The 25,466-nt window shown below is 35.0% G+C and overlaps 5 protein-coding genes across 9 annotated transcripts; 3 read left to right on the forward strand and 2 right to left on the reverse strand.

Annotated features, from left to right (window-relative positions):
• Window positions 1–410: 410 nt before the first annotated feature.
• Window positions 411–5,163, forward strand: LOC140836521 (protein-tyrosine-phosphatase IBR5-like). Of its 2 annotated transcripts, none has more exons than XM_073202104.1 (5): window positions 411–901; window positions 2,128–2,227; window positions 3,309–3,366; window positions 3,884–3,990; window positions 4,669–5,163. In XM_073202104.1, the coding sequence occupies exons 1-5, from the start codon at window positions 656–658 to the stop codon at window positions 4,761–4,763; spliced, it is 606 nt and encodes a 201-aa protein (XP_073058205.1). In that variant the 5' UTR covers window positions 411–655; the 3' UTR covers window positions 4,764–5,163. The 2 variants fall into 2 exon arrangements, with proteins under 2 accessions (XP_073058205.1, XP_073058204.1); XM_073202103.1 differs by having other exon boundaries at window positions 414–901; window positions 4,658–5,163.
• A 3,136-nt stretch (window positions 5,164–8,299) lies between these two features.
• LOC140836520 (GDSL esterase/lipase At2g04570-like) lies at window positions 8,300–9,848 on the forward strand. Its single transcript, XM_073202102.1, has 3 exons — window positions 8,300–8,687; window positions 9,002–9,497; window positions 9,600–9,848. Exons 1-3 carry the CDS (start codon window positions 8,304–8,306, stop codon window positions 9,791–9,793), a joined length of 1,074 nt encoding a protein of 357 aa, XP_073058203.1. The 5' UTR covers window positions 8,300–8,303; the 3' UTR covers window positions 9,794–9,848.
• A 2,148-nt stretch (window positions 9,849–11,996) lies between these two features.
• On the forward strand, window positions 11,997–13,525 carry LOC140836524 (GDSL esterase/lipase At2g04570-like). The gene is made up of 3 exons (XM_073202106.1): window positions 11,997–12,406; window positions 12,508–13,000; window positions 13,140–13,525. Exons 1-3 carry the CDS (start codon window positions 12,044–12,046, stop codon window positions 13,334–13,336), a joined length of 1,053 nt encoding a protein of 350 aa, XP_073058207.1. The 5' UTR covers window positions 11,997–12,043; the 3' UTR covers window positions 13,337–13,525.
• Window positions 13,526–13,754: 229 nt separating this feature from the next.
• On the reverse strand, window positions 13,755–17,932 carry LOC140836523 (protein disulfide isomerase-like 2-3). The gene is made up of 9 exons (XM_073202105.1): window positions 17,717–17,932; window positions 17,097–17,255; window positions 16,473–16,586; window positions 16,075–16,232; window positions 15,540–15,639; window positions 14,645–14,821; window positions 14,414–14,559; window positions 14,158–14,304; window positions 13,755–14,076 (listed from the first exon to the last, which is right to left on the reverse strand). Exons 1-9 carry the CDS (start codon window positions 17,843–17,845, stop codon window positions 13,920–13,922), a joined length of 1,287 nt encoding a protein of 428 aa, XP_073058206.1. The 5' UTR covers window positions 17,846–17,932; the 3' UTR covers window positions 13,755–13,919.
• Window positions 17,933–18,353: 421 nt separating this feature from the next.
• LOC140836525 (uncharacterized) lies at window positions 18,354–24,122 on the reverse strand. Of its 4 annotated transcripts, none has more exons than XM_073202107.1 (10): window positions 23,938–24,122; window positions 23,747–23,850; window positions 22,231–22,372; window positions 21,843–22,139; window positions 21,606–21,753; window positions 20,411–21,376; window positions 20,058–20,296; window positions 19,908–19,981; window positions 19,052–19,160; window positions 18,354–18,830 (listed from the first exon to the last, which is right to left on the reverse strand). In XM_073202107.1, the coding sequence occupies exons 2-10, from the start codon at window positions 23,800–23,802 to the stop codon at window positions 18,786–18,788; spliced, it is 2,076 nt and encodes a 691-aa protein (XP_073058208.1). In that variant the 5' UTR covers window positions 23,803–23,850; window positions 23,938–24,122; the 3' UTR covers window positions 18,354–18,785. The 4 variants fall into 4 exon arrangements, with proteins under 4 accessions (XP_073058208.1, XP_073058211.1, XP_073058212.1 ...); XM_073202110.1 differs by lacking the exon at window positions 23,938–24,122 and adding an exon at window positions 23,398–23,487; XM_073202111.1 differs by lacking the exon at window positions 23,938–24,122 and adding an exon at window positions 23,398–23,487 and having other exon boundaries at window positions 21,843–22,134; window positions 23,622–23,762.
• Between the last annotated feature and the right edge of the window lie 1,344 nt (window positions 24,123–25,466).

Here is a 25,466-nt window from a genome sequence, read left to right on the forward strand (position 1 = left end):
CATATTAGTTATCTTAGAAACAACAAAATATTTAATTTTATAATTATTCTTCCTATAAATTAAAAATCTAATCAAGTCATTTTGTATTTTACATAGAAAAAAATTAAACAAAATTTTTATTTTAAATCGAACAATTCTTTGAAATTGAAAATAATTTTGTGTTAATTATTTACTATTATCTGATCAACTTAAAAATAATAATAATATATACAATGTGTGTATTTTTTACTTATATTCATAATAATAATTTTTAGTTTTTATATCAAATATCTTTCATCGATGACATTGATCTATATTTGTAACATAAATAAACGTATATTACTAAATTAAACGATGAGGCGGTAACGGTGTTATTGTCTGGAAGGGCATTATCGTCATTAAAGTTATTGAATTAAGGAAAATTTATCCGGAAAATATAAGCGATGGAATTGAGTTCAGCAAATCATTGTAGCGTTTGCATTCATCCGCAGAGGAGATCTCTTCCCAGTACTCGACCGATTCCTCATCCTCACAACGATCTTTAACCCAAAACCCAATTATCTCTTGAGTTGCCTTCTCTCCTTTCGTCAATTGGCCCAATCAAATACTCGAATTTGGGTATCGAGAAGGTGTAACGAAGCATTGGGAAGTGAATTATTGGAATCTTGGGTCGATTATGAGGAAGAGGGAGAGAGAGAATCCGTGTGGGGTTTGCGGTCATTACCACAAGTACGAGGAGGGGGAGGTATGTGGCATCTGCGGCCACCGTACGGCCTCCGTATCCGATAAATCCGCTGCATCTCCCGTCCACGTCAGCGCCTTCCCATCGGAGATCTTGCCCGAGTTCCTCTACTTGGGCAGCTACGACAATGCTGCTCGCGCCGAACTTCTCAAAACTCAGGGCATTTCCCGTGTTCTTAATGTAAAAAATAATTGACCGATATTTCCGTTTGTGCTTTGATGATTTTTATTTTCGTTTCCCGTCAGTTTTTCACAGTGGATGGGTTTATTTGATAAATTTCAGTTATTTTTTTTATGCCGATACTTATATTAATTTATCTTTATTTATTTACAGTTATATAATCTGTGTTTGGACCTTTAGACTTATTGTAGTTGTCTTGGATTCGCTGAATTTCCCGTATAGTTAAAGTTTCATTTATGTAATCACATTTTTCTGGGTATAATTTTCTTTGCTCGACCCCTCTTTGTTCAAAGTCCTCGTTATTTTTAATTCTCATTCACAATCTTGGTTGATTGTTTGCTGAATTATAATTTAGCCAAAAAATCCCAAACCCAACAGACAGATCATTAGCAGAGTAAGAAAGTACACGTGAGCATCATTATGGAGTAATATGCTATTCTATAGAAACGCCTAACATCCCTGCAGCAGTTTGCTGATCTTTCTCTCCAGCAGTAGTTATAATCCAAGGAAGGATTGGAGGCTTATCTTACTATCAGGTTTCTAGGGATTAGTTCGAAAGGTCGAAAGACTTCCGTTTGATGATAAAAGGAGAGTTTTATCGGGCACTTGTCCATTAATTTTTACCTTTTGTTCTGTTGGCTGACTTCAAATGGAAAATTAGACAAGGAAAGCCAGGTTATTCTGTGCTCCTTTACATTCATGTTAGGAACTGTAGGAAAGTATTTAGTAACTTTGATTGATATGCTTGGACCCCCTAAAACATAGTAGTTACTGGGTAATGACTACTGCTTTGACAAGATAGAGTGTTAAATCTTATAGAACGCTCATTGTTTGCTTCTTCAAGAGAAAAGATGCAGCAAGGTGTTGGATGTGTGATTAGTATGCTTACTGGTGGTTGGCCTTCTCACATGAGTCATGACACAAATTAGTGTGGTCACTCATGTCACTAATGATTGGCCATGTTACCATTACGTGGAATATTACTGTGAAATTTAATATTGGATGAGATTAATCTTCACAATTTATTGTGCATAGGATTTTTAGATATCCGAACCATTGAAGAAAGTGCCTCGTACATCTGGTCAATAGCTTGATTTTAACTTGCTCTTATTGCATTTTGTAGTTGTCATGTGCTGAACCTGGAGTTCTTACTTGTATTAATCAACTTTCCAAATATAGTTGATACGAACTTCTCCATTCTTGTAAAGACATCTGTATATGTGCAGACTGTACCTGATTGTCAAAATTTGTACAAGAATTCTTTTACCTATCACTGCCTCCAGGACAATCAAAAGTTGCCATTTGATGATGCGATTCAGTTTTTAGGTGAGGCTTATAACTCTTAATATTCATCCTTTAATTTCTGGAAATTTCTTTTAGGTTTTTTAATACCTTGAATTGTGTCAATTCCTCGTTTACACTGTTGATGTGATTTATATAAGAAGGGAAGTAAAGGGGTGGAGAAATGAAAAGGATGAATGCCACACACTTGGCAGGTTTAATGAACTGCATATAATTTTAATGGAGCTGTTAATGTACAATTTTAGCTCCAAGTCATATATATAAATATTTACATATACATGGACATGATTTAAGTTTTCCCACTACAATATGCTAGTAGGCATAAGATTTGAGTTAGCTTGTGACCCATTCAATTCGAGTTTAATTATTCTTGGTCTTAGACTTTTACATGATTGTTAGAAAGCTCGTGAACTAGCTCGTGAACTTTTTATCACTGTCAATATATATTTATAAATTGAGTAAATTCTATATAATATATATTGGTTAAATATTATAATAATAATTTAAAATTATATTTAACACTAGTGAAATTTATTTTTATTAATTATTTTTTCATTAAAAAATATATGAAACATTTTCTTCATAATAGAAAATAGAATTATAAGAATTTCTCTTTGATTTTGAATCAGGTGAATTATAAATTAACTAATAATGTGCTCAATCTCTAACTCAGAAATTCATAAGCAATTATATAAGCCAAAAAAATTTTAAAGTTCGACTTGAGCGCAACTTTTTTCACACTTTTATTAGGGGATGATAAATAATTAATTGGGATCTGCACCATCTTATGAAAATGAAATGAGTTAGACTGGCCACTATGTATCAATGAAGTTACTTATTTTGCCTGCTATAATCAAATAAAATATGAATTCGACTATTGAAGGCTGAAGATGTTTTCTCTGTATAAAAGCCGATTTTTATGTTTTTTGGCTGTAATTGACCTTACAAATCATACATTCATTTGTCGCGTATATGCTTATCATGTAAAAAGTGATGAATGGTTGAACCTTTAATGCCACATCATGGAATTTTTTGCTTCTTCAAAATCTGTTACATTTATAATTATGTTTTTTATCACCTTATCACGCCCTTGTGCTTTTTGCAGAACAATGTGAAAAGGATAGGGCTCGGGTTCTTGTACACTGCATGTCAGGGAAAAACAGGTGATGACCACAAGTTGGGGCTTGCATCTTTTTTTTGGTTGTTTTTTGTTGGTTGTTATATCCTTGACTTTTTATTTACCTCTTCCTCTCTCTGGATATTCTCTGTGTGTATGTGTTTGTAAGGGAGAAGACGTTAAATTATGGTACATCCTTGTTTCATCAATCATTTGGTTCAATTTCTACAGATGAATAGAGTCATAAGTTATCCTGTTATCCATACACAATGATTTATCATCTTCATATTATATATCTTTCATCTTCTTGTCATGAACCAAACGATGCCTTAGAAACTTTGGTAATTTTCTAGTTCATAGAGCTCATTGTAATGTATATATGGCATATCGTTAATATAAAGTATAACATGACCCTAATGATATATGACTAGGTACCATCAGCATACTTGTTTGCAAGTGTTTTGTTTGTTTGCAATAATTTCTTCTTCTTGCTGCTTTGATTGAAAGTTTTTTACTTAATCCTTGCGAAGATCATGGTTAAATTCTGTAAGCCTTATTGGCAGGTCTCCAGCTATAGTAATTGCTTTCTTGATGAAAAGCAAAGGTTGGAAACTTGGCCAGAGTTACCAGTGGGTGAAAGAGCGTAGACCTTCAGTGGAACTGAATCAAGGTTTAACAAACACTTCCTTTCAGTTTTCTCAGTTATTATATTAACTCCAATCAGATATAACCTATTTAATTTGTCTTTGATGATACAAGTAGGTTTTCCTGAAGTGCCAAGATTTTTACTTAAGATTTGCCCTTTAAAATGTAATTCAACAGACTTCATGTTGAGAGCTCAAAGATTTGGATTAGAGATTAAAATCAGAAGTTCTAGAACTCTGTAATTTGTTGGAGGATGTGAGAGTAGTGGAATAACGAGTAATTTATTAAGTTATTATTTTCTAAAAAGAATTAACTTAACAATATGGTTACTAATCCACAAAATGATTTGATCTGGGACTGGAGCCATCATGTTAGATACTAATATTAAACATGAGGATCAAATCGAGTTTGATTGTTAATTATGTGTAAAATATAGTTCAGGCCCCGTATTCGATTCTAGTAGATTTTTTTGTGGTGACAGGTAGTTGTGTTTCCTTGTTTAACTTTTCGAAATACCGATTATTTGTGTCGTGTCAAAGAGGTGCGTCAGCTTAATTTAATTTGTGAAATCTATCATATGATTTGTTTATAAAATCTAAGTTAGTCACAATGTAACTAGTACCTCGGCATGAATTTAAAGTTTTCAAATCGTAATTTTGTTTCTGACATTATTCTGTTTTCTTATATTTTAGCGATGTATCAGCAATTACAGGAGTACGAGCTCAAGATTTTCGGTTCGTTAGAGAACAGCAGCAATGCCATGCCAAGCTTAAGCTTTGGCTTTGCACGGCCTCATGATCCGCCAGTTGCAGCAATTACAACTTTCAATAACATTGGCGGGACTTCAATTTTTTCTCGTCCCCCTTTTGACACCCCTCCTCAAGAATTTACCTTTGGAGCGGGGCTGGCTCAGACGAGCATTTCAAACGACAGTACATTGAGCACCAACACAAATACACCTGCTGTCAATGATATAACAATGGGCGGTTCTTGAATCTTGACATTTTGGATTTTTATCACGACCCGATTAAAATTGTATTCGTGTTCGACTATGAGTGATGCATTATGGCTGAGATGTCAAGCTAGGGGAAGTGCTTTAATGTAGCAGAGATTGCATTGGTAATTTTATGGTTGAGTTTTGTGAACTAGACGTGTATGCGATCTCGCTTGATCCCGAAGCCTATGCATGAGATTACTTAAGCTTGTGTTAATTGAATATGCATATGGGTTTCTTGTTCGCAAGCCTATATCGACCGAGATTGGGTTTTTTCAGAGTAATTGTCGCTAACACTCTTCTATAGAATATATTATACTATTACTTTTAAATTGTATTTCCTTCGTAAAAAACTAATTGTAATTAATTACGACAAACAATAAATAAAAGTAGGCATAAATTCACATAAATGGAACTCAAACCAAAAATCTCAGGGCCTCTTTTTTCCTTCATTAAAAAAAATGGAACGTTTGCATGACCGCAACAATTTGGGGAAGGATTGTTACAATTTGGGTATCGAAATACTTTATCCTAAATTTAGAACTTTGATGTCATATGAGTTACAAGACATCGACGAGTAATAACAAGGTGACCAAATAAATTATAAGTACTTTCCATTTAAAATTAACATGAAAGCTATAAAATATGGGAAAATAGGAGCCAAAGCATATTGCAATAATACTAAAAGATCAGCAGACAATTACAAACCCCAGCATACAAATCCTATAACCAAGCATTGATTTTTTCTCAGTTCAATTAATGTTTCATTTTTATATAAAACTATTAAATGAATCAATTTGCAGTAAATCCCACCCAAAAATTTCAACAGAATATCATATGAATTTTTTAAGAAAATGTGACTCAAAAACACCTATGCTCCTAACTCTTAATTTTGATTCTATAAAAGAATTTGAAATTTTATAAAAAAAATACTCAACTAATTATTATTGCTTTTACGTCATTATTATTATATATTAGTCCAATTTTTTTATACAAACATCATACTTGGTAAAGAAAAAATCAAATAATTAAATATCTTTTTTATGGTAAAATAATTATATATCTTAATCAGCAATATTTCTCGTAAACAATAGTGCTAGCACACAACGTTCGACCACTTGATCATCAGAAGTAAAATCTCAGTTATCCGGAAGAGGCTGGGTAGTCAACAGCCTCCTGCCCTGGCGGCACCTTTGGCTCATCTGGCAGCCTCTCGTGTAGTTATTCGCCGGTGTCGGCACCACCTTCTTTTCTGGATTTGACCATCCCTTCAGATGGCTAAAATTTATTGTTTTAGGCTTCTCTGCCCCACATTCTGCAACAAATGTGCCTGCCACCAGTAACACGGCGATGCATACCGCCAGAAATGTTCCACGTTGTTTCTGCTGCGACATCTCAAGCCGGAGATAATTAATCAGGTGAGTGAAGATATATATATATATATATATATATATATATATATATATATATATATATATATATATATATATATATATATAGACAAGGGAAAGGATGATCTACAATTTTTCTCGTGTTTAATTATATACTTTGGATTTTTTTGTTTACCGGGGATCGATGTTGATGGATTGGAATTGTTGTTTTAAGGAAACCATTCATGATTTCTTGGATGAGAGAAATTATTGAGTTTTCCATGGTTTGTAAAACTAAGTATTACTCCTAGAATTCATTTGTTTAAACGGTCTTAATTTTTTGAGAAAATTGTAAATTTTATTGTTTGTTTGTTTTTTTATTTTATTTTATGATTTTGGTTATTTATGTGTTATATTAACTTTTTTATAATTTTAGTCTTTTTCATGTATCGATGATGTAACTCTGATATGATTGTAACATGTGAAAGTGACACGTAAATACTTACATGCAAAAGGAACTAAAGTTGCAAAATAAAAAAAACCAAATCAGACTAATTTGCAAAATATGAGACATCTAAGTTAATAGTGAAACAGGTTGCATAATGCTCTAAGTGGGTGTCGAATTTGTGGAGTACGTGAGAGCTTGGTCAATGATCATGATTTCGATTCTTCGAATCAAAACATTCTCCGATAAACTTGTTGCACAAGGCTTACCGAGTGTGAACTGCATCACGTGTTTGCTCGTCATAAAAAATAAAAAACGGTTGCATAAACTTACCCGATTATTGTTTTACACGTCTAAATATAACATTTTGGGCCTTCTTTAAATTTCATCAACAGTTTCTTTGTTTGAAAATAGGCAGAGTTTTCGAATTATAGACACCCACTTAAAAATAGTATACTATTAACTTGTAAATTAAAGGCAAATGAAAACAATTTTAGTTTAGTCATAATTAAAATTCTTGTATTGAAATATATATATTATATTATATTATATTACAGTTTAATCCATTAATTTTCACTTTTTAAGTCATTTTTCAATATTAGAGTGGTGAATAATGACGACAAATGATGACATTTCATCGAAAATTATTGATATGATAATAGTTATTACTTATATGTATAAACTTACGTCAGTACTTCGTTGAAAATTAAATAAAATAGTCAAAAAAACATTACAAGTTAATAAATTTAAAATATGAATTGGCCGATAAGATAAAAAAAATTAAAATAAAAAAGAATGACAAAAATTTATGTGAGACAGTTTCACGGGTTGTATTTTGTGAGACAGATATCTTATTTAGGTCATACATAAAAAAAGTATGTCAAAAACTTGTGTGAGACGGTCTCACGGGTCGAATTTGTGAGATGGATCTCTTATTTGGGTCATCCATGAAAAAGTATAATTTTTTATACTTAGAGTATTACTTTTTATTGTGAATATGGGTAGGGTTGACCCGTCTCACAGATTAGCATCCGTGAGACGGTCTCACATGAGACCAACTCAAAAAGTATTGCTAAGAGTATTACTTCTTATTGTAAATATCGTTATGGTTGACCTGTCTCACAGATAAAGATTCGTGAGACCGTCTCACAAGAGACCTACTCAAAAAACATACAATGACAAAATTTAATTTTCCCTTAATACTTTTGGCTTGTAACTAAGAAATTAATCCAACATAACGAAACTAATGATTTCGCGACAAATGTTTAACACGAATCTTATAAAAGACTACAAAATCATAAAATTTATGACTGTAATCTGGAAGTTGGATTGATTAAATATGCAAGAGCATGCATGCAGCTGCATTTGCACCCCGCCGACCATGCACCCAATCTCATGTCCTCACTCATCAATGCCATCTTCACTTCTGTCAAACAAATTTAAATCCAACAACCTCTTTCAGACAGTATTCCGAGTTATAAATATTCGTCATGCACAACCACTTTCCCATCGAAAAAATGTCAGAACACATGAAGTCTTTGACAGTAATACTACTTTCATGTCTGATTTTGTTATTCACTTCATGTCTTAGTACTGTCATCCCCACCGCTGTATCAAAGGTCCCGGCGATTATTGTGTTTGGAGATTCATCCGTTGATTCTGGGAACAACAACCGGATATCGACTGTGTTGAAAAGCAATTTCCGGCCGTATGGCCGTGATTTCTACGGCGGAATGCCGACTGGGAGGTTTTCGAACGGCCGCATACCGCCGGACTTCATTTCTGAAAAGTTTGGCCTGAAGCCTTACGTGCCTGCTTTCTTGGATCCTTGGTACAATATATCTGATTTTGCGAGCGGAGTTTGCTTTGCTTCTGCTGGTACTGGTTTTGATAATGCAACTTCTAACGTACTTGTAAGTATTTATTATGTCATCTCTTTAAGTTTTTCAATTAAATTGCATTTGAAGTTAATGTGAGTCCGCACTGGAATTTTAAAGTTTAAAATCTTTTAATATTTTAAATTGATCTATCGGAACAAATATCATATTATTTCAAAATTATACAAAATTTACATATATATATTTTTTTAAAAAAAAAAATTGGGTTAGCCCGGGTAAACAACCATGTGGCTCCGCCTCTGCGTGTTATCCTCATCGTGCATATATCGTCACTTTTAAAAAAACTGACAAATTATGGAATACATGCATTTGACAAATTTGCCACGCAGAATGTGATACCACTATGGAAGCAAGTGAATTACTACAAAGACTACCAAGAAGCCCTAAGATCCTACATAGGAGACACAAAAACCGAATACATAATCAAAGAGGCTCTATATTTAATCAGCTTAGGAACAAATGACTTCCTAGAAAACTACTACAGTCTCCCTAACACAAGGTCCAGATACACCCTTGATCAATACCAAGACTTCCTCATTGATATTGCGGAGAGATTCGTCAAGCAGATTTACGCTTTGGGAGCACGTAAAATGTCGCTAACGGGGCTCCCTCCAATGGGTTGTCTGCCATTGGAGAGGGCTACGAATCTTGTTAATGGGAATGGGGAAGGGTGTATGAATGGATACAATGGAGTTGCTTTACTTTTCAATGCCAAATTGAATGGTTTGGTGAATAGGATGAATGAAGAGATGGAGGGGATTAGGGTTGTTTTCTCTGATCCTTATGGAGTCTTCTTGCAAATGATAAGGAACCCTTCTTCATTTGGCAAGTATAATCAACTTATTTTTTGCTATTACGTTTTTTTTTTACGAGAAAATCCGCAACAGCTGCTACCCATCGGGCTTAACGCGAAAGTCTGTGGTGCAGGGTTTGAAGTATCTTCAGTTGCATGCTGTGCTACGGGAATGTTTGAGATGGGATACTTGTGCGATGAATTGAATCCCTTTACATGTCGAGATGCAAACAAATATGTCTTTTGGGATTCTTTCCATCCGACACAACAAACTAGTCGGATTATTGTAGATTACTTGATCCAGAATTCTTTGCATCAATTTTTATAAATGTTGATTTATTTCACCAAGCAAGATCAAATTTGGCTTGATTTATAAGTTGTTGATCAGGGGACAAGTTTAGAATTCTCTTTGTGCTTCTCAACTTTAAGTATTATGGCAATTTCTTCACATTTGTTTCTGCCAAATCAATTCACACACAAGATACGTACCCAAAAAAAAAAAAAAAAACTAAAGGTTTTTACGTGCGTATGTTGCTATAATCATAATAAAATATATAAAGTGCACATCCATACGTGTATGTATAATTTGAAATATAATAACAATCGAAGAAGTATAATTTTAATTATGTAAGTTCGCATGTTTTGAGTTTTAGCAATTTAATTTGTCAAAGTAATTTGGTTTTCATCCAATAATTTTAATGTTTTTTTTTTTGCTTTGATCTTTTTTTACGGAAACCACTAAATTTATCAAATACGGTTTATTTGACATACTCTCTTACATGACATAAGTGAAGAGAATAAAACATATATTACATGCATTAAAATTCATAAGTAAAATGAAGACATAAAACAAAGCAAAATAACTTCCAATACTTCAAAATAAAAGAAAAAAGCTAGTCGTTTTCTTTCGTTCTTTTTAGGTAGGTTTTAGTGTATGTAATATAGTTTTATTCTTATCATATGAATCACGCAAGAGAGAATCGGTGTCAAATAAGTCATATTTGGTGGATTTAGAAGTTTCAGACAAAAACAAAAAGTAAATCAAAGTTACTAGATGAAAATCAAATTAGTAAAAATTATAAACTAAACTCAAAAGAGACCAAATTAAATAACTAAAATTGCAATTTTTTTAATAATAATCGCATGTGTACTAGAATGGGTAAATTAATTGCAACGACCAATAATTTAGATTTGTTAAAGACAATGTGAACAGTAATGGCTTACAAACCGTTTGGCTTTGAATTTGCATGCGAAAACTTGAGCTTGTATGGAAAGACTTGATGATGATATAAAAAAACTAGCTACTACTTTCTTTGAAAAAAAAACCAAGAAAAAAAATAATTAAATTTTACCCCTTTATACCTACCTCTATTGATTTTTCTCACAAATACTCCATCCATATGATTTTCATTTTTTAATGTTAATGGACTATATTTTACATATAAATAAATAAGAAAACGTTAAATTTTTGATTTTGTAACTCGTATGTTTTTCATTTTATATCATGTTGTCATTTCAATACTCTAATGAAAAATAACTGAAATCCGAAGGAAAAAATATATAAATTAGTTGACTTAGGTTGGAAGAAAACTTTTCTTATAAATATTTTCCTCTCTTTTCCTTCTTTCAAAATCTCTCAAACAACCAATAAAAAAATAAGACAATGAAATTAATGAAAACTGTATAGTAAACAAAAAGTACTCTGCAGTATAGGGAATAAACCAGCACCTCCATTCTGGTTGGACCCTTTAAACTTTTAGTCAAACCTTTAGCTTTCTTACATCGACCTCCCCCTAGTTTCTTCTTAAATTATTGCATATTTCTTCCTACTTTTCGGTGGGTAGTTGGCCAGCAGCAATGTCATAATAATAAATTACAAACAAGTTAACCATAAAAATTTTCAAATTATTGTCGACGTCCCACCCATTTTAGAAATTTGGAACCATTTTCGTGTCAATTTTTTTACAAATTGTTGGGTGTAATAATTGTCTCTGCTTAGTAGAGCGATCGAACCCGCGTGGTACTTGAGCTGATGTTCGGTTTTAAAAGATTTGAGTTGCACTATTACCACTAGCTATAGTTTTTGTTAAAGCGGAAAGCACTCGGTCCTACACAAAATTTGTAAATCGAGATGAATAATGATCGGATTAAAAATCGAAATGAATTATGAAAATTATATTTGTCCTTTTCAAAATGTATTTGTAGACATGAAATTAAAGTATATATGTACTTATTGCTCCAAAGGCTTGAAAATGACCCCATATACACGGAACATGAAAGAAATGAGAGCCCGAGTCATTAAACAAGGAGCTCTAATAATTTCGTGGCGCCAAAAAAGAAATTAAAGCAGCTATTCACATGAACAAGATCGAACTAACTTTAGCCACACTTAAGGCAATTGAATTCCGAACGAAGCAGCTCAACAGCACTGGCATTAATTACCACCGATGTATATATATATATATATATATATATATGATCGTCACAACTTGCATGCAATATATATATATATATATATATATATATATATATATAAATTCATATAAAACCAAGAAAAGAAACTAGATCGAAAAACGTAATGGGACCATACGTGCTAGTGTTACTATGGTTGCTGCACTTACTATCGAAGAGTAGCACGAGTGCCAAAATCCCGGCAATTGTCGTGTTTGGAGACTCCTCGGTCGATGCGGGCAACAATAACCAGCTCCCGACGATTGCTCGTAGCAATTTCGAGCCGTACGGGCGTGATTTCACGGGTGGACGACCCACGGGAAGGTTCTCGAATGGCCGGATTCCGACCGATTTCATATCCGAGGCCGTTGGCCTGAAGTCGCTTGTTCCTGCTTACTTGGACCCTACTTATAATATCTCGGATTTTGCTGTTGGTGTCACTTTTGCTTCAGCTGGGACTGGATATGATACTGCTACTTCGGATGTGTTGGTAATTTAGTACAAATGTTTTTTCAGTCTTAGTGTTCGGATATTTTCTAACCTCTCGAATGCATATTTATGTAGCCAACGTAACGTTGATAAAATTTTCAGGGTGTGATACCTTTGTGGAAGGAATTGGAATACTACAAAGATTACCAAACGAAACTACGAGCCTATCTTGGAGATGAGAAAGCTAATCAAACTATTGGTGAGGCGTTGTACATTATGAGTATAGGGACCAACGATTTCTTGGAGAACTACTACGCATTCCCACCAAGAAGACGATCGCAGTACACCATCGATCAGTACCAACAATTTCTCGTCGGGATCGCCAAGAATTTCACCATCAACCTTTACAACCTCGGGGCTCGTAAGATCTCCCTCGGAGGCCTTCCCCCGATGGGTTGCATGCCCTTGGAACGAGCACGAAATTTCGCAAACACCAACGATTGTGTTGACTCCTACAACATAGTAGCCATGAGTTTCAATGACAAGCTGAGAGGTCTGGTGTCGAACCTAACCCAAGAACTAGTTGGGGTGGACCTTGTCTTCTCCAATCCCTATTACATTCTTCTACAAATGGTTAAAAGACCTTCCTTATATGGTATGTTTTTTGCCACTTGATTTGTTTTAGGACCTAGTCCTTCTCCAACCTAATAAATGAATCATATCAATCTCGAAATCGACCCGATTTATATATAAATATTTTGTTAAATGTAGTTTGTGTGACGATATATATGCAGGGTTCGATGTATCTGGAGTGGGATGTTGCGCTACGGGGATGTTCGAGATGGGGTATGCATGTAATGAACGTAATCCTTTTACATGCAGGGATGCAAATAAATACGTATTTTGGGATGCTTTTCATCCAACCGAGCGAGCAAACCAAATAGTATCCGATCATGTGGTTAAGACAGCTTTGTACAAGTTCTTGGTTTGATTTGAATTATGTAGCAGAAAACAAGTGTTTTGTTCAAGTCTCGGTCAGATTATCAGATATATTATATATATACATATATATTATATGTAGTTTCATAAATAATGTTTCATTTATTTTTTTATTTTGTTGGTATATTATATTGTACATACATATATGTTAGTCCATCTAAATTTTGAACGGGTGAGTTTATTAGTGTTGGATTGCTATAAATCATATACGTGTTTTTATGTCGAATTCTTGTGATGTATTGCTTGATCGTTATAGCTTTGCTAGAGTTGAAAAACAATATAAATTATGTGATACTCATAACTATCAGATTCCAACCTTGGATCCAGCGAGTGTACCCTATTTGTGTGCGTGTGTCTATATATTTGTGGACAAGCCAAGTATAATGTGGTCGAATTGCTTTAGAAGGGAGTAAAGGAACCTTTCCTTTTCTAGAGGAAAAATCTGTTATGACTAAAGCTTGACGAGTTTTTAATGGCAATTCGCCGACTGACTCACAGCAAGTGCAATACATATTACATCTCACATCACCAAGCAGGTTTTTATCAAAAATCACATTTTTGTGGTATTACTGTATTTAATTCTCAGTGCCCATCAGTTCTTCGAGGGAGAATTCATCTTCTTCAATAACTTCCCCATCTTTGCCATCCCATGCTTCGGTCTTCACAATTGTCGGGTCACCTTGCATGGGCAGATTGCCCTTTCCACCACGTCCAGCTTCTTTGACAAACTCTCTGAGAAAACGAATGAACATAAAACCCAGTTCACAGGAGCGAGGAAATAGAGAGTGGAAAATGGATTCAACAAATGCTTACATAATATGGTCACGCTCGAATGCACTTTTCAGTGGAGCATATGCTTTCTTCTTTAGATTCAGGGCTACCATAGCTGGATATCCATAGCCACCAACTCCAACATGCTTCTCAAGATCTGGCTGCTTACCGGAAGCAGCCCAAACATAACTGCAGCATCAGTAAAAACTCTAGTCTTGGTTAAGTTTGCAATAAGCCACAAGTTTCAGACATACTTCTGATGCTTTCTTCAATGAAACATAGAAAGGTATTTTCTTGCCTGTAAGGGCTCTTTCTAAATTTCTCTGCGACTGATAACAAAAGCTCAAGGTACTTATTTCTACCGTCAGCTTTGGAATCCAGTATGTCAGGGAGGAAGGCCACAAAGCAGATGGCAGCCGAGCCACATTTCTCTTCCATAACATCCTAAAGAGGATAATACTGAAGTCCTTGAGTAAAATGAACAGCAAAAGAATGAAAAAATGGAAAATGTTTAGGGACAGAGATATACCGGACTAATCAATTCAGTCACTTCAGGAGGAGCGGCATTTGCTTCCAGCTGCTCCAAGGCAAAGGATTCAATTGCTGGGGCTGATCTTGCACCTTCATATGGGAAGGGGCTGTCTTTGTCAGCACCAAACACCAAGATTGTTGGAAATCCTTGTACATTATATCTGCTCATCAAAGACTGGAAACTCTTACGGGTTAGAGATGTGCTGCTTAATGACTTGTAACATTTGCAAGTCGGAATTGAATTTTCTTTACCATAGTCCCTAATTACAACAATGATTGATAATGCCTCAAGAATGAGCACAAATCTACAAGTACATTGCCGGCTATGGTGATTAAGGATGACCAGCTACAGTGCTTCACTGACTTGTGATAATCGATACTAAGGATATACAAAACAAACCATAACATTCAAGTCGGCTACATCCAAACATTAGGTTCATGGATGCCAAATGGATTGATGGGCTTAAGAGTGTCTTTCACAGGCACACGTAATGTTTGACGTGGTCTTAAATTCATCTGAGAACTAATATCAAATGGCTACAAATTAAGGAGAAATACATAAAATCTCATGTTTCTACTTATTACGTTGATTGCATATGCTTGTAGTGTTCATGATTTATGCTTTGAGCCCTAATTGCTGCTTGTTGTAATTTGAAAAATAGATATAGATCTTGAATTAATATACTGAAATTATGAGCACCCCAGTAAAATCTTACCAAAGTTTACCTTCCAATGGCCAATATAGGGAGTGTAATCAACAACAGTGTGATGATCTTTAACTTATATGAAAGAGAATACGTGGCAATCAACAGCGTTGCAATGATCTTTAACTTAAATATGAAAACTAACATGACACAAACAATGTCACAAGTGAGTAGTGTCTTGACGCTTACCTTCTCTGCGTCACAGTCCACGTGACCCAATTTCACCTGGCCCCTGAGATTACTGGCTGCTTTCTTCCACTCGGGAGCAAGTTTCTTGCAGTGTCCACACCTTCATGGTAAGAGAATAGATCACAAGCCAAAACGGTTTTGACTCAAGAGATTCATAACAGTATAATAGCAATTAACTTTCACAAAAACTGAACCCGTTTCACATTTCAATTTTGTGATACAGATCTCTGACCCGAACAGTGCCATAAAAAATATTAATTTTTATTTCAAAAGTATTACTTTTTCACTGTAAGTACGAACCGCGCGTCTCACGGAGACTATCTCGCATGAGACTTACTCATTAACTTTAACCACGAGGGTGAGAAACATCAGTATAAGAACAACTGATTCGTAAAAATAAATGACAAGGAACATACTCCAATATGATGCAGCACATAGCTATAGGAATATAGTTTTTTTGCCAGTCAAGCGTGTACTAGAAGGACAGGCATTTGACATAGCCAATAAACCTACCAACTTAAATGGATTGACTTACCAAGGGGCAAAGAACTCCACAATCCATAGTTCTTTGCTTTTATGTACCAATTCGTCAAAATTACGCGAATTCAGTTCGACTGACTCACTGGGTTCTGACTTTTGACTTGATCCCCCTGTTGACTTCCCATTCAGGCGTTCCTTCAAAAGCGCTTTGATCTGTATTAAAATCGAATATCATAAAAATATCACAACCTTGACTCCTGAAAATTTACAAGATTATCTTGCAAATTTAGTTCAAATAGCAGGTCGCGGTGGAGAAAAAAATGTTCATGGTATTTTCCCTGTGGATTCTTCCATGCCGATAGCATTATACTGCTTCCAGTAAATGTGAAATGGAAGGTATCAATAAATACTAAAATTAATATTAAAACCATTAGTTCCAAGAGTCACTATTACCTGCTGTAGTGCAAATTCTGCAATGGGCTTGACATCCCGAGCTCCTTGGTAATCTACAGGGGGTTTCCCCGGGGCAAAGACCTTTATGGTTGGAAAACCTCTAATTCCATATTCCTTCAGAACACGTGGAGGATGAAAGATCACAACATCAGAGAAAACCAGGCAAATTTATGTTGCTTTAGTGAGATTAAGATATAATAATCAGCAATCGATGTTGAAAATTAACATAGTTAGCAGAAATTACTCAGGAAAAGACCTAGAGAAACAAAACATACGAGGTTTCATCTTCAATTCACATAAGGACAAAAAGTCATTGAAAATCGTGTAGCTTATTCAGCCAGAATGGCCAAGATCAGGTAGCAAGTTGGAAAATTACAAAATGTGGTTTCATTTGCTTCATAGCCTAGCACTACGAGCATGATATTATGGTTTGGAAGTAGCATGACATATTTTCCCAGCACACGAATATTGACATGATCCTTATAGACAGCATACCCAACTTTTTCTTTTTTAAAAAATTGACCTTTACTGACAAGGATAAATATAGTTCCTCACTTCCTCATTAGCTGAATTTCTTTAAATTAGCCACTAGCATAAAGACCACAATACTCAACAAGAAGGCACCTGCGCAAGTGACTTGTGAGCATCAGCATCTAGAGCGGCCACAGTTGCTACACCTTTCAAGACACTAGCTGCCTTCTCCCAAGTTGGTGTCAACGCTTGACAATGACCGCACCAAGGTGCGAAGAACTCAACCAATACAACGCCATTTGAATTTACAACCTGCATTACATTTATACCAAGAAATCACGAAAGTTTAAAACACAAGGTCGCTGATCGATAGAAAAACTGGATAGAACAACCTAATGATGGAATTTTGGAAAGGTCTGAGAAAAAACCAACAAAACGTAAATGAAAATGAAAAATGACAAGCAGTTGCCTGATCAAATCGTATGCGTGTCAAAAGAGTTTGAGTAAATTGACAGCTTTGGAATTTAAATCCTTCAATTTTCGTATACGATCCGTCATTTTAATCACATTTTGTCGATAATGAAGAATTCCAAAATTCAACACAAAACCCTTCACCCTGAAGTCCAAACTCCTTAATTCCATTGACATAAACTAATATCACGACAAAGTGGCCTTAAATCCAGAAGTCGACTAAGCTATCGTATCATCAATATATCACAAACACACGATTCCGGATATACCAAAGCACGGGGAAATCAGAGCATACTCTATACCTTGGAGTTGAAATTGTTAGGGTTCAACTGAAGAACGGGGGACGAAGGCCCGTACAATCCATAAACGCCATTTGCGATCAGCTCCACTACAGAAAACAGTAGCAGTTGAATCAATATCGATGTATGCATTGTTGGCTTCTGTTGATAGCTCGCGAATGAAATCGGGACATGATTTTGTGCTGTGTTATTCTGTTCTCTTGCTACGTCTGCTCAGCCAATGGCACAATGCCACGTCAGCTTTGAGATGTCAAATTAGTATTTTACTCGAAATATTATTCAATTTTTAAACTTTGTATTTAAATCTATTTAGGTTTTTGAGTAAATCATAATCGCCCGAGCCATCTTTCCGTCTGAGAACATATGAATTAACATCCTTCGTTCTTTTGTAAAACTACTTAAATAGTTGGTAGAGTCGATCTCATTTGTTCGTAAACTTGTGTGAGACAATTTCACAGATCGTATTTTATGAGACGAATATCTTATTTGAGTCATCCATAAAAAAATATTTGTATATTAAAAATATTATTTTTTATTATAAATATAGATAAAATTGATCGTCTGTCTGTGTTATAAAGAAGCCAACAATGCATAAATAACACACACGCCAAGAAAGATGATTGATTATACAAAAACTGCGTATGAGAGAGATGAAATGAGATTACATACATTTACACATGACGTCCCATCTATACAAGTATTGAGAGTCCTGCATAGAAATGTCTCCCACGGCCAAGTATGAGAGGGGATGAATAGACGACCAAGAATATATATACATGACAATGAACACATTCACTCGTCAATAAAAATGATAACAAAGTAACTGCGAATGAGAGGGATGAAGAGAGAAGCCTAAAGGTATCATGAAATTTCTACACCCGGTCGATAAAACCTTGACAACGACACCAGGGATTGAGAAGTTGCATCATAAAAATACATTCCTGTAATCTACTATGTATTCATCGCTGCCCGGCTGCAGATCTTTGGGGTGCAGCCACTAAATATACAGATGATATTAGCCGGTGTGAATGTCTGTCTATCCATTTATAAACCTTTGTGTGAGTCAATTAAACTACTTGGACTTCACTTTGTGCTGAGTAGGTTTCCAACCTCTAGGCTGTAAAAAAGTGAAGCACAGGGGAAATTTAATTTGTCAGATGGCTAAATGTCTACTCGGTCATTCAAATGCTAAAAATATTTGGAGGTCGTCCATCAGATAAAAATCCAGTAGGGTGCTTGTATGCCAACGTAAGAGTTTTTGTTGGGGGTTGTGTTTCGTGACGAACCCCTCCCATGAATTTTTTTTTAAAAAATGAGACATTTCACAAAAATACTTACAGCTGTTTGAGCTTTAGAAGTCCGTTGGTTGGAACATTTTTCATCACGCCGTTCTTTTTTGGAAGCACGAGACAACTTTTGGATGAATTCCATGCCATGATTATAGATGCTGTTATAAAATCCATTTGAGACAAGTTTAGAATGAGGTCATCGACAAAGATAAAAAAGAGTAGAATAAATCCAGGAACGGAAAAGGTATGCAAGTTAATCTGCATAAAGAGAAATAACAAATAAGCTGTTCGCTATCCTAAAAGCTAGAGCTATTTCGACTCAACTTACCTATTAAAATAATCAAACACCAACAAAAAAGAAGTTATAACTCATTATAGCACCACAGATTGATTTATCGTAGCACGAACAAACTCTCTACGTGACTTTAAGATGATATATGTCCTTTATCAAGATGATCTACGCCCCTCCCACATATGGCTAGAATGCCTAGGACATGATACTTGTAGGCTCTTTCGGGGAATACTTACTTTATTTTAACCTTCTCCCCCGCACACCCAACAATCTCAATGTTTTTTTTTGTTTGGGGTAAGGAATCTCAATGGTGTTTTAGCTTTTATTTTCACCAAGATTGGCCATAAGAACGAACCACTCTCCACATTAGCCATTCATCACATCACCTTCTGTCACAATGTTAAGATGATAATTTTGTATATGTGACCATCATCATTATCAAGTGTTGTTGCTGTCCTTGAATGGACTACTATGGGATCTAAAAACCTTTAAGTGTCTCCACTTTCCATGACATTCATAATTTTCAGAAAGCCATCAAGGTACTGTCTACAAACTGAGTAATAAAGATGTATATAACTGGAAATTGCTGATAGCCATTACACTGAAATCATACCTTAGGCGATGTCTGTTGCATGCAGTGAAGAAGACCACTAAACCGTTAAGAATACTTCGAAGAGCACGAAAAATCTGCAACAAAAAAATATGTGAGTAAGCAAACATACATGTGACTGTAATTAGCTGGTGAAATTTTACAATGAATAACCTGGGAGAAAAGGTCATTCCAGAGAGAACGGAACATTGAAACCTCATACGAGCTAACTGTTGACTCAACGCCTCTGCTAAACTGAAAGATGCTGCTCACAAACAGCCATATATCGCCAACCATTTCATACATACATGTACATAAAATCGTCAAAAGGCTACAGAATCCAAGAACCAGCCGAAATGGAGCATAAAGAATTTCCCCCAAAATCCAGAAAATAGGGTACAAAATAGATGTTGCTGCAATCAATACAATACTTACAAATTAAGATATCGGGAATAATCAAACACTGCATTCAAAAGGAGTATTTATGACGTATTTGTCTCAAGAGTCTAGCCAAACAGTTTACTTACCAACATTCCATAGCGCCACTAAGAGATACCATATTGGCAGCAGTAGAATCTCTATAATATCGCCTATCATAGTGAAAGAAGACTCAACAATCATCCAAGTCACGGAGAAGGTACTCTCCACCATTTCTACAAACATGCTCCAGAGAGGAAGGAATAAATCCAAGAACTCAGAAAAAGGTCCAGTCATTGGTTCTGTAAAAACAGAAAGAAATGACCGCACAGCTCGCATAACCATGAGAAACCACTTAACAGCCTTCTGAAAATTATGAAAAAATAACATTGTTCCCAAGTACTTAATTCTTGAAATCATTTCCCATGTTTCAATCCAATCAAAAAGGGGCCCAAACAAATGAGATGCTGTTGATTTTAGCAGAGGCACATTTTTGTACAAATCATAGAATCCAATCAGGACAGTCACAATTGAAATCAGCACATAAAAAGCTCTAGCCAAAGGGCACATCCATGGGCGATAAAGATGGCAAAATACTGGGTAAGACTGAAGAAAGAGTACCCAAGATGGAAGCCCTGATTCAAGTAGAGTAAGTAACCGTAAATCCGACATAATTATCTCCTTTAGCTTGAAAGGGAGATCATGATCATTGAACCGAAGCAATATCAACACATCCATGTAAATGGTAGACCCATTAATTTCTTCGTGATCACTTTCGTCAGATGTCTGAGAAAATATCTCCACAGTTTCAGCATCTGCTTCTTCAGAATATATATCGTACTCAAAGTTGAAAAGGATGGACTTTGTCACTTTCCTTCGTTTGTAAGGGCCATCAGGAGGAGGGGGTGTACGAAATCTGTTAGTGCTATTGTCTGTTGTTGCTGGATAAATGCTGAAACTGCTACTTGAACTGCAGGGAGATTCATCCCCAGCACATCTAATATCACCGATACTGCCATCAACATCAGCCTTGGTATTCCTCGGAAAACTTTCTCGAGCATCGTGGAAAACCTCCCCTGCAACAATCCTGAATTCAGTCAAACCTAAAAACATATTGTGCAATCCAGAAAAATAATAAAAGATATGTAAATTGCAAAGCCATAACTGGACAGGGAAATAACAATATACAATCTATAATCCTTGTCTGCTTACTGTAAGGGCACACAGGTAGCTCAACCTGAAGTTTTCTACATTAAGCATAAAGTGAACAAGGAAAATGAAAAGTTCTCACTAAGAAAAGCGTACCTGATACAGCATCCAAATAATCATTCAACAAAATCTGTTCACTCATTGTTCCATGGAACCACGAAGATATGCACTTCACAGCTTGTGTTATACTGTCGAACTCCCATCTTCTCATCACTTTAGCCTCTATGGCAAGTGATGTGTCGGTCTGAACAAAACATGCCTCAATATCAAAACTCAAAATCTACACTGCAAGGCAAGGCAAACACTACACATGTATAACTTGATCAGTGATACCTGTAGCTCATTCAAATAATTTATACCACGTACATCGCTCCATGAAACCTCGAATACAATAAAGCCATACAAGGTTCTATGCAACTTGCTGTTTGCTATCAAAGAGTTCCTCAGCTTCTTTACAGGTAACATAGCTCTCTTCTGTGATTGTGTTACGGTATTAATCAATGAGAACCATCTTTTGAAGTTCCGCGACTTTCCTGTGTTCGACGTGGAAGAAGTTGGCGACTCTAAAAGTTCCCCGGTCATTTTTCTCTCCTTCCTCCCTCTAGTGTTTGCAAAGGGCGACAATCTGGACTGAACAATATCCCAACAAACTTCTTCTAAAACTTGTATGTGAAAAAAGTTTTGGTTAAATTTTTCTCAAAACAGACAAATGTTTAGAAACCTTGGTGACCATCAACTGCCACAAATGTGTTGGCTTCGAAGCAAGGTCTTTCAACCAAGGTCGGTTGTCCACCAAAATATATAGTTTTCTGCTTTCAGGGGCCAGAAATAAGCTGAGATGTGAAAGGTAGGACTGCAAATCCCTGAAGAAAAAGTTATAGTTGGCAATCAAACTTAAAATCCAACATAAGAATAATTATCTCTAGGTGCTTGAAGACGTGAGAATGATTCAGAAAAAAATTAATGAAAATTTTTATGGTCATATATAATTAAACAATTTAATTAACAAAAAAATAAGCATGTTGAAATATACAGAACTGAGCACGTGCAGGAAAACAGAGAAAATATGCTTAGCATGAAATTCAGATAGTGCACACATTATCCACTGCAATTGGAATCAGATCTAAAATGCCAATCCATCCCAAGGAAAAAAACATACGACAGTTATCAAACTTCCACAACCTCCTGGTACTTTTCAGACTTCCATAACCTCCTGGTATTTTATTTTTCCTAATTCAAGTTCAGCATTAATTTTAGCATCGAGAGCAGATCGTTTCCAAGAAATGGAAAATCTTCCAAAGATAACACGATTCTGGAAACTATCTCATAGCATATAAACCCCTGAACCACGTGGCCCATGTAAAGTGACCCGATACCGATCCAAATTTCCCAAAACTTTTTGCCACTTTTAAACAGATAGAAATTAAAGGTTTCATCTAAGCAATTACTCCGAACACTTACAAATGAGCTTAGATTGAGTAGGATAGAAAAATTTACATTCTTATCTCTTGTCATGACTTCACTCATTTCCTTGTTAACAATGCAGTCGGTTTCATTTTAAAACTATCTCAAAGCAAGTTAGGAGTTTTAATTTTCCCATCTCGAAATCATTCCTTGTGACAGTTATCTACGTGCAAAATCACGACTTGACAATATCCTGCATAAGGGCAGTATCTCTCATTACTCTTCCCACTCAATAACATACTGGAGAGGAAACACAGATACAACTTTAAAAAGATGACACCGAAGGCTCCTGTCCGCTCGTCTATTTGCATGCTTTGCTAACAATAAGCAAAATCTATAATCCATAAAACTTCATGATCTGATATTTAAGGAGAAATTAAAATGACAGCAATTGATGGTTTTCAATGAAATTTCTAAAACCAACTTCAATCTCGATTTTTAATTCTCTTTTGCTGACAGCGGAAAGAGGGGAATGCTAAATCATATCTGCAAGCATGTCCATTCCTCAGGACCTCTGCAAATGTAAACATAACCCTTTTCAACAAGTATTACACAACAACATACAAAGTCAAGCATCGAATCCTTCCGCCTAACTCAACTTAAGCATCTCGAAAAGATAATATAATAAACAAGGATAGGTGTTCGCACCGTCAGTACAGAGAATTTTCCATGTTTCACCGTCAACGGAGAAGCAACCTCCCATTCTCACACAAAGACGCTGACCATCGAAGTCACGAAGACCAAAGAAAACACAAAATAAACGAAAATCCTACCCGATTTGTAGATTCGTCAAGGGAAAGATGCAGCGACCGTTATCGTCCTTCTCCATCAAAATGAAACCTTAATCCCAGCTTCTCTCTCAAATTTCCCACAGCCACTGTTCCATCAAGTGAGTTACATTCAAAACAAATTCACCATAAAGTAATTTTTCAACCAAAAAAAATCACATCAAATGCATGAATACCCGAGGAAACGTGCGATAATTGAAACTCATCAGCGGAATAACATGAAAATTCCAGGATGCAGCATTCCGAAATACAGAAACCACCGCCAAACTTCATTAAACAGAATCAAAATTGGAGAAACGAGAGCACGCTTATCGATCAGAGCGGGCATTAATGATCGGATAATGAAAAATTAAATACTGGCGAAGGATGTATGTATATGTGTATGTATAGCACCAATCATGACACGTCCACTGTGTGAGATTGTGTGTGTGATGGTGACGTGTGCGCTTCCACGATCGGGATATATACTTGACTTGGCCAACTTCAATTTTTTGGATGACGTATGAACCACGGTCTCTTAGATGTACATTAAGAAAATTATCAGATTAGCACAATATTAATTAGATAAATGATATCGGAGAAAAAATTCATCATTCATCAAATATTCATATATTTTATTAATTCGGACATCATCTTAAGACCGCCACATCAAATCTTACAGATTAAGGCACACAGATATGGCACCCAGTCTTAATTTTTATATATATAAAAATATTTAGAATATTAAATAAAATAATAATAATAAATATAATATTTTTTTGTTGAAATAACAATGTTTTCTTTTTTTTTTTTTGGCTACACAATGAATTAAAAAATAGGTTGTATTTGTTTGGTTCTTACATCATAATTTGGTCATTTCAAAGATAAATGTAAAAATTGGTATACAAAAATTGATGTATGATCAATCCCACGACCAAATTTCATTGAAGTCAAGCAAAAGCCGTCTTCTAACAATAGTTCATGTTATCACTGATATCGAGACACACATGATGCGCATGTGAGGCAAAATATGAATGTTAGAGGGTTAATATAGATGAAAATATTTTAAAAAATTTATTTTAAAAAAGGATTACCTCAAGATATTGCTTTTCAAACGATGATTTTTTTATATTTAAAAAAGTGTTTTAAATTTTACAAAAAAGCTAGGATGGTATTATGACATATACAAATAATTAAAAAGGCTAAATATCGTGTCAGATTTTGGCATTAATAGTAATTTATGAGTGCCAGATAAGATTTACTACAAACATTACTATACTAAGGTTTTAAGGTTTCAACCAATAAACGGCATTCACCGTGGCATAAGATTACCTGAATTTGTTTGTTAAAATGGTAATAATTCATGAAAATGGTGGCGAAAAAAGAATCGAAAAACAGTAACTAATTCGGCTCAAATTCAAAATTTAAGCTTATCGGCGAATGAGAAAAGGAGGCGAAGCAGTCAACAAAAAGTGCGAGTACAGTGCGTTTTATTTTAAAAAAAAATTCACTTCGTAAAATTAAATAAATATTATTCAGGGGGACAAGCAGGAAGAAATTATTCCTTAAATTCAATATTTTCAAAACGAATGTTTATATATATTTAAATTTATAAAGATTATTATATTCTGATGATATATATTAATAAATACAACAAACAATGTCATTATTATTATTTTTTTTGCAAATATTTGCTTACTATAGTACTATAATTATATATATATAT

This window comes from Primulina eburnea, chromosome 7 (genome assembly GCF_022965805.1).
Source record: "Primulina eburnea isolate SZY01 chromosome 7, ASM2296580v1, whole genome shotgun sequence".
Lineage (NCBI taxonomy): Eukaryota > Viridiplantae > Streptophyta > Magnoliopsida > Lamiales > Gesneriaceae > Primulina > Primulina eburnea.

Bases quoted from the DNA above. Each gene is read 5' to 3' on its own strand.
- LOC140836521 (XM_073202103.1), top strand. From the start codon at position 656: ATGAGGAAGAGGGAGAGAGAGAATCCGTGTGGGGTTTGCGGTCATTAC. The intron at 902-2,127 runs GTAAAAAATAAT...GTATATGTGCAG, and splicing joins GCATTTCCCGTGTTCTTAAT to ACTGTACCTGATTGTCAAAA. The intron at 3,367-3,883 runs GTGATGACCACA...CCTTATTGGCAG, and splicing joins TGCATGTCAGGGAAAAACAG to GTCTCCAGCTATAGTAATTG.
- LOC140836520 (XM_073202102.1), top strand. From the start codon at position 8,304: ATGAAGTCTTTGACAGTAATACTACTTTCATGTCTGATTTTGTTATTC. The intron at 8,688-9,001 runs GTAAGTATTTAT...TTTGCCACGCAG, and splicing joins ATGCAACTTCTAACGTACTT to AATGTGATACCACTATGGAA. The intron at 9,498-9,599 runs GCAAGTATAATC...TCTGTGGTGCAG, and splicing joins AAGGAACCCTTCTTCATTTG to GGTTTGAAGTATCTTCAGTT.
- LOC140836524 (XM_073202106.1), top strand. From the start codon at position 12,044: ATGGGACCATACGTGCTAGTGTTACTATGGTTGCTGCACTTACTATCG. The intron at 12,407-12,507 runs GTAATTTAGTAC...TAAAATTTTCAG, and splicing joins CTGCTACTTCGGATGTGTTG to GGTGTGATACCTTTGTGGAA. The intron at 13,001-13,139 runs GTATGTTTTTTG...ATATATATGCAG, and splicing joins TAAAAGACCTTCCTTATATG to GGTTCGATGTATCTGGAGTG.
- LOC140836523 (XM_073202105.1), bottom strand. From the start codon at position 17,845: ATGCATACATCGATATTGATTCAACTGCTACTGTTTTCTGTAGTGGAG. The intron at 16,587-17,096 runs GTGCCTTCTTGT...CGTGTTCTGAAG, and splicing joins CTCACAAGTCACTTGCGCAG to GAATATGGAATTAGAGGTTT. The intron at 16,233-16,472 runs GTAATAGTGACT...ATTTTAATACAG, and splicing joins CAGAATTTGCACTACAGCAG to ATCAAAGCGCTTTTGAAGGA.
- LOC140836525 (XM_073202107.1), bottom strand. From the start codon at position 23,802: ATGGAGAAGGACGATAACGGTCGCTGCATCTTTCCCTTGACGAATCTA. The intron at 22,373-23,746 runs GTAGGATTTTCG...CTTTTTCTTCAG, and splicing joins TTGACGAATCTACAAATCGG to GGATTTGCAGTCCTACCTTT. The intron at 21,377-21,605 runs GTACGCTTTTCT...GGATTGTTGCAG, and splicing joins TTATTTGGATGCTGTATCAG to GGGAGGTTTTCCACGATGCT.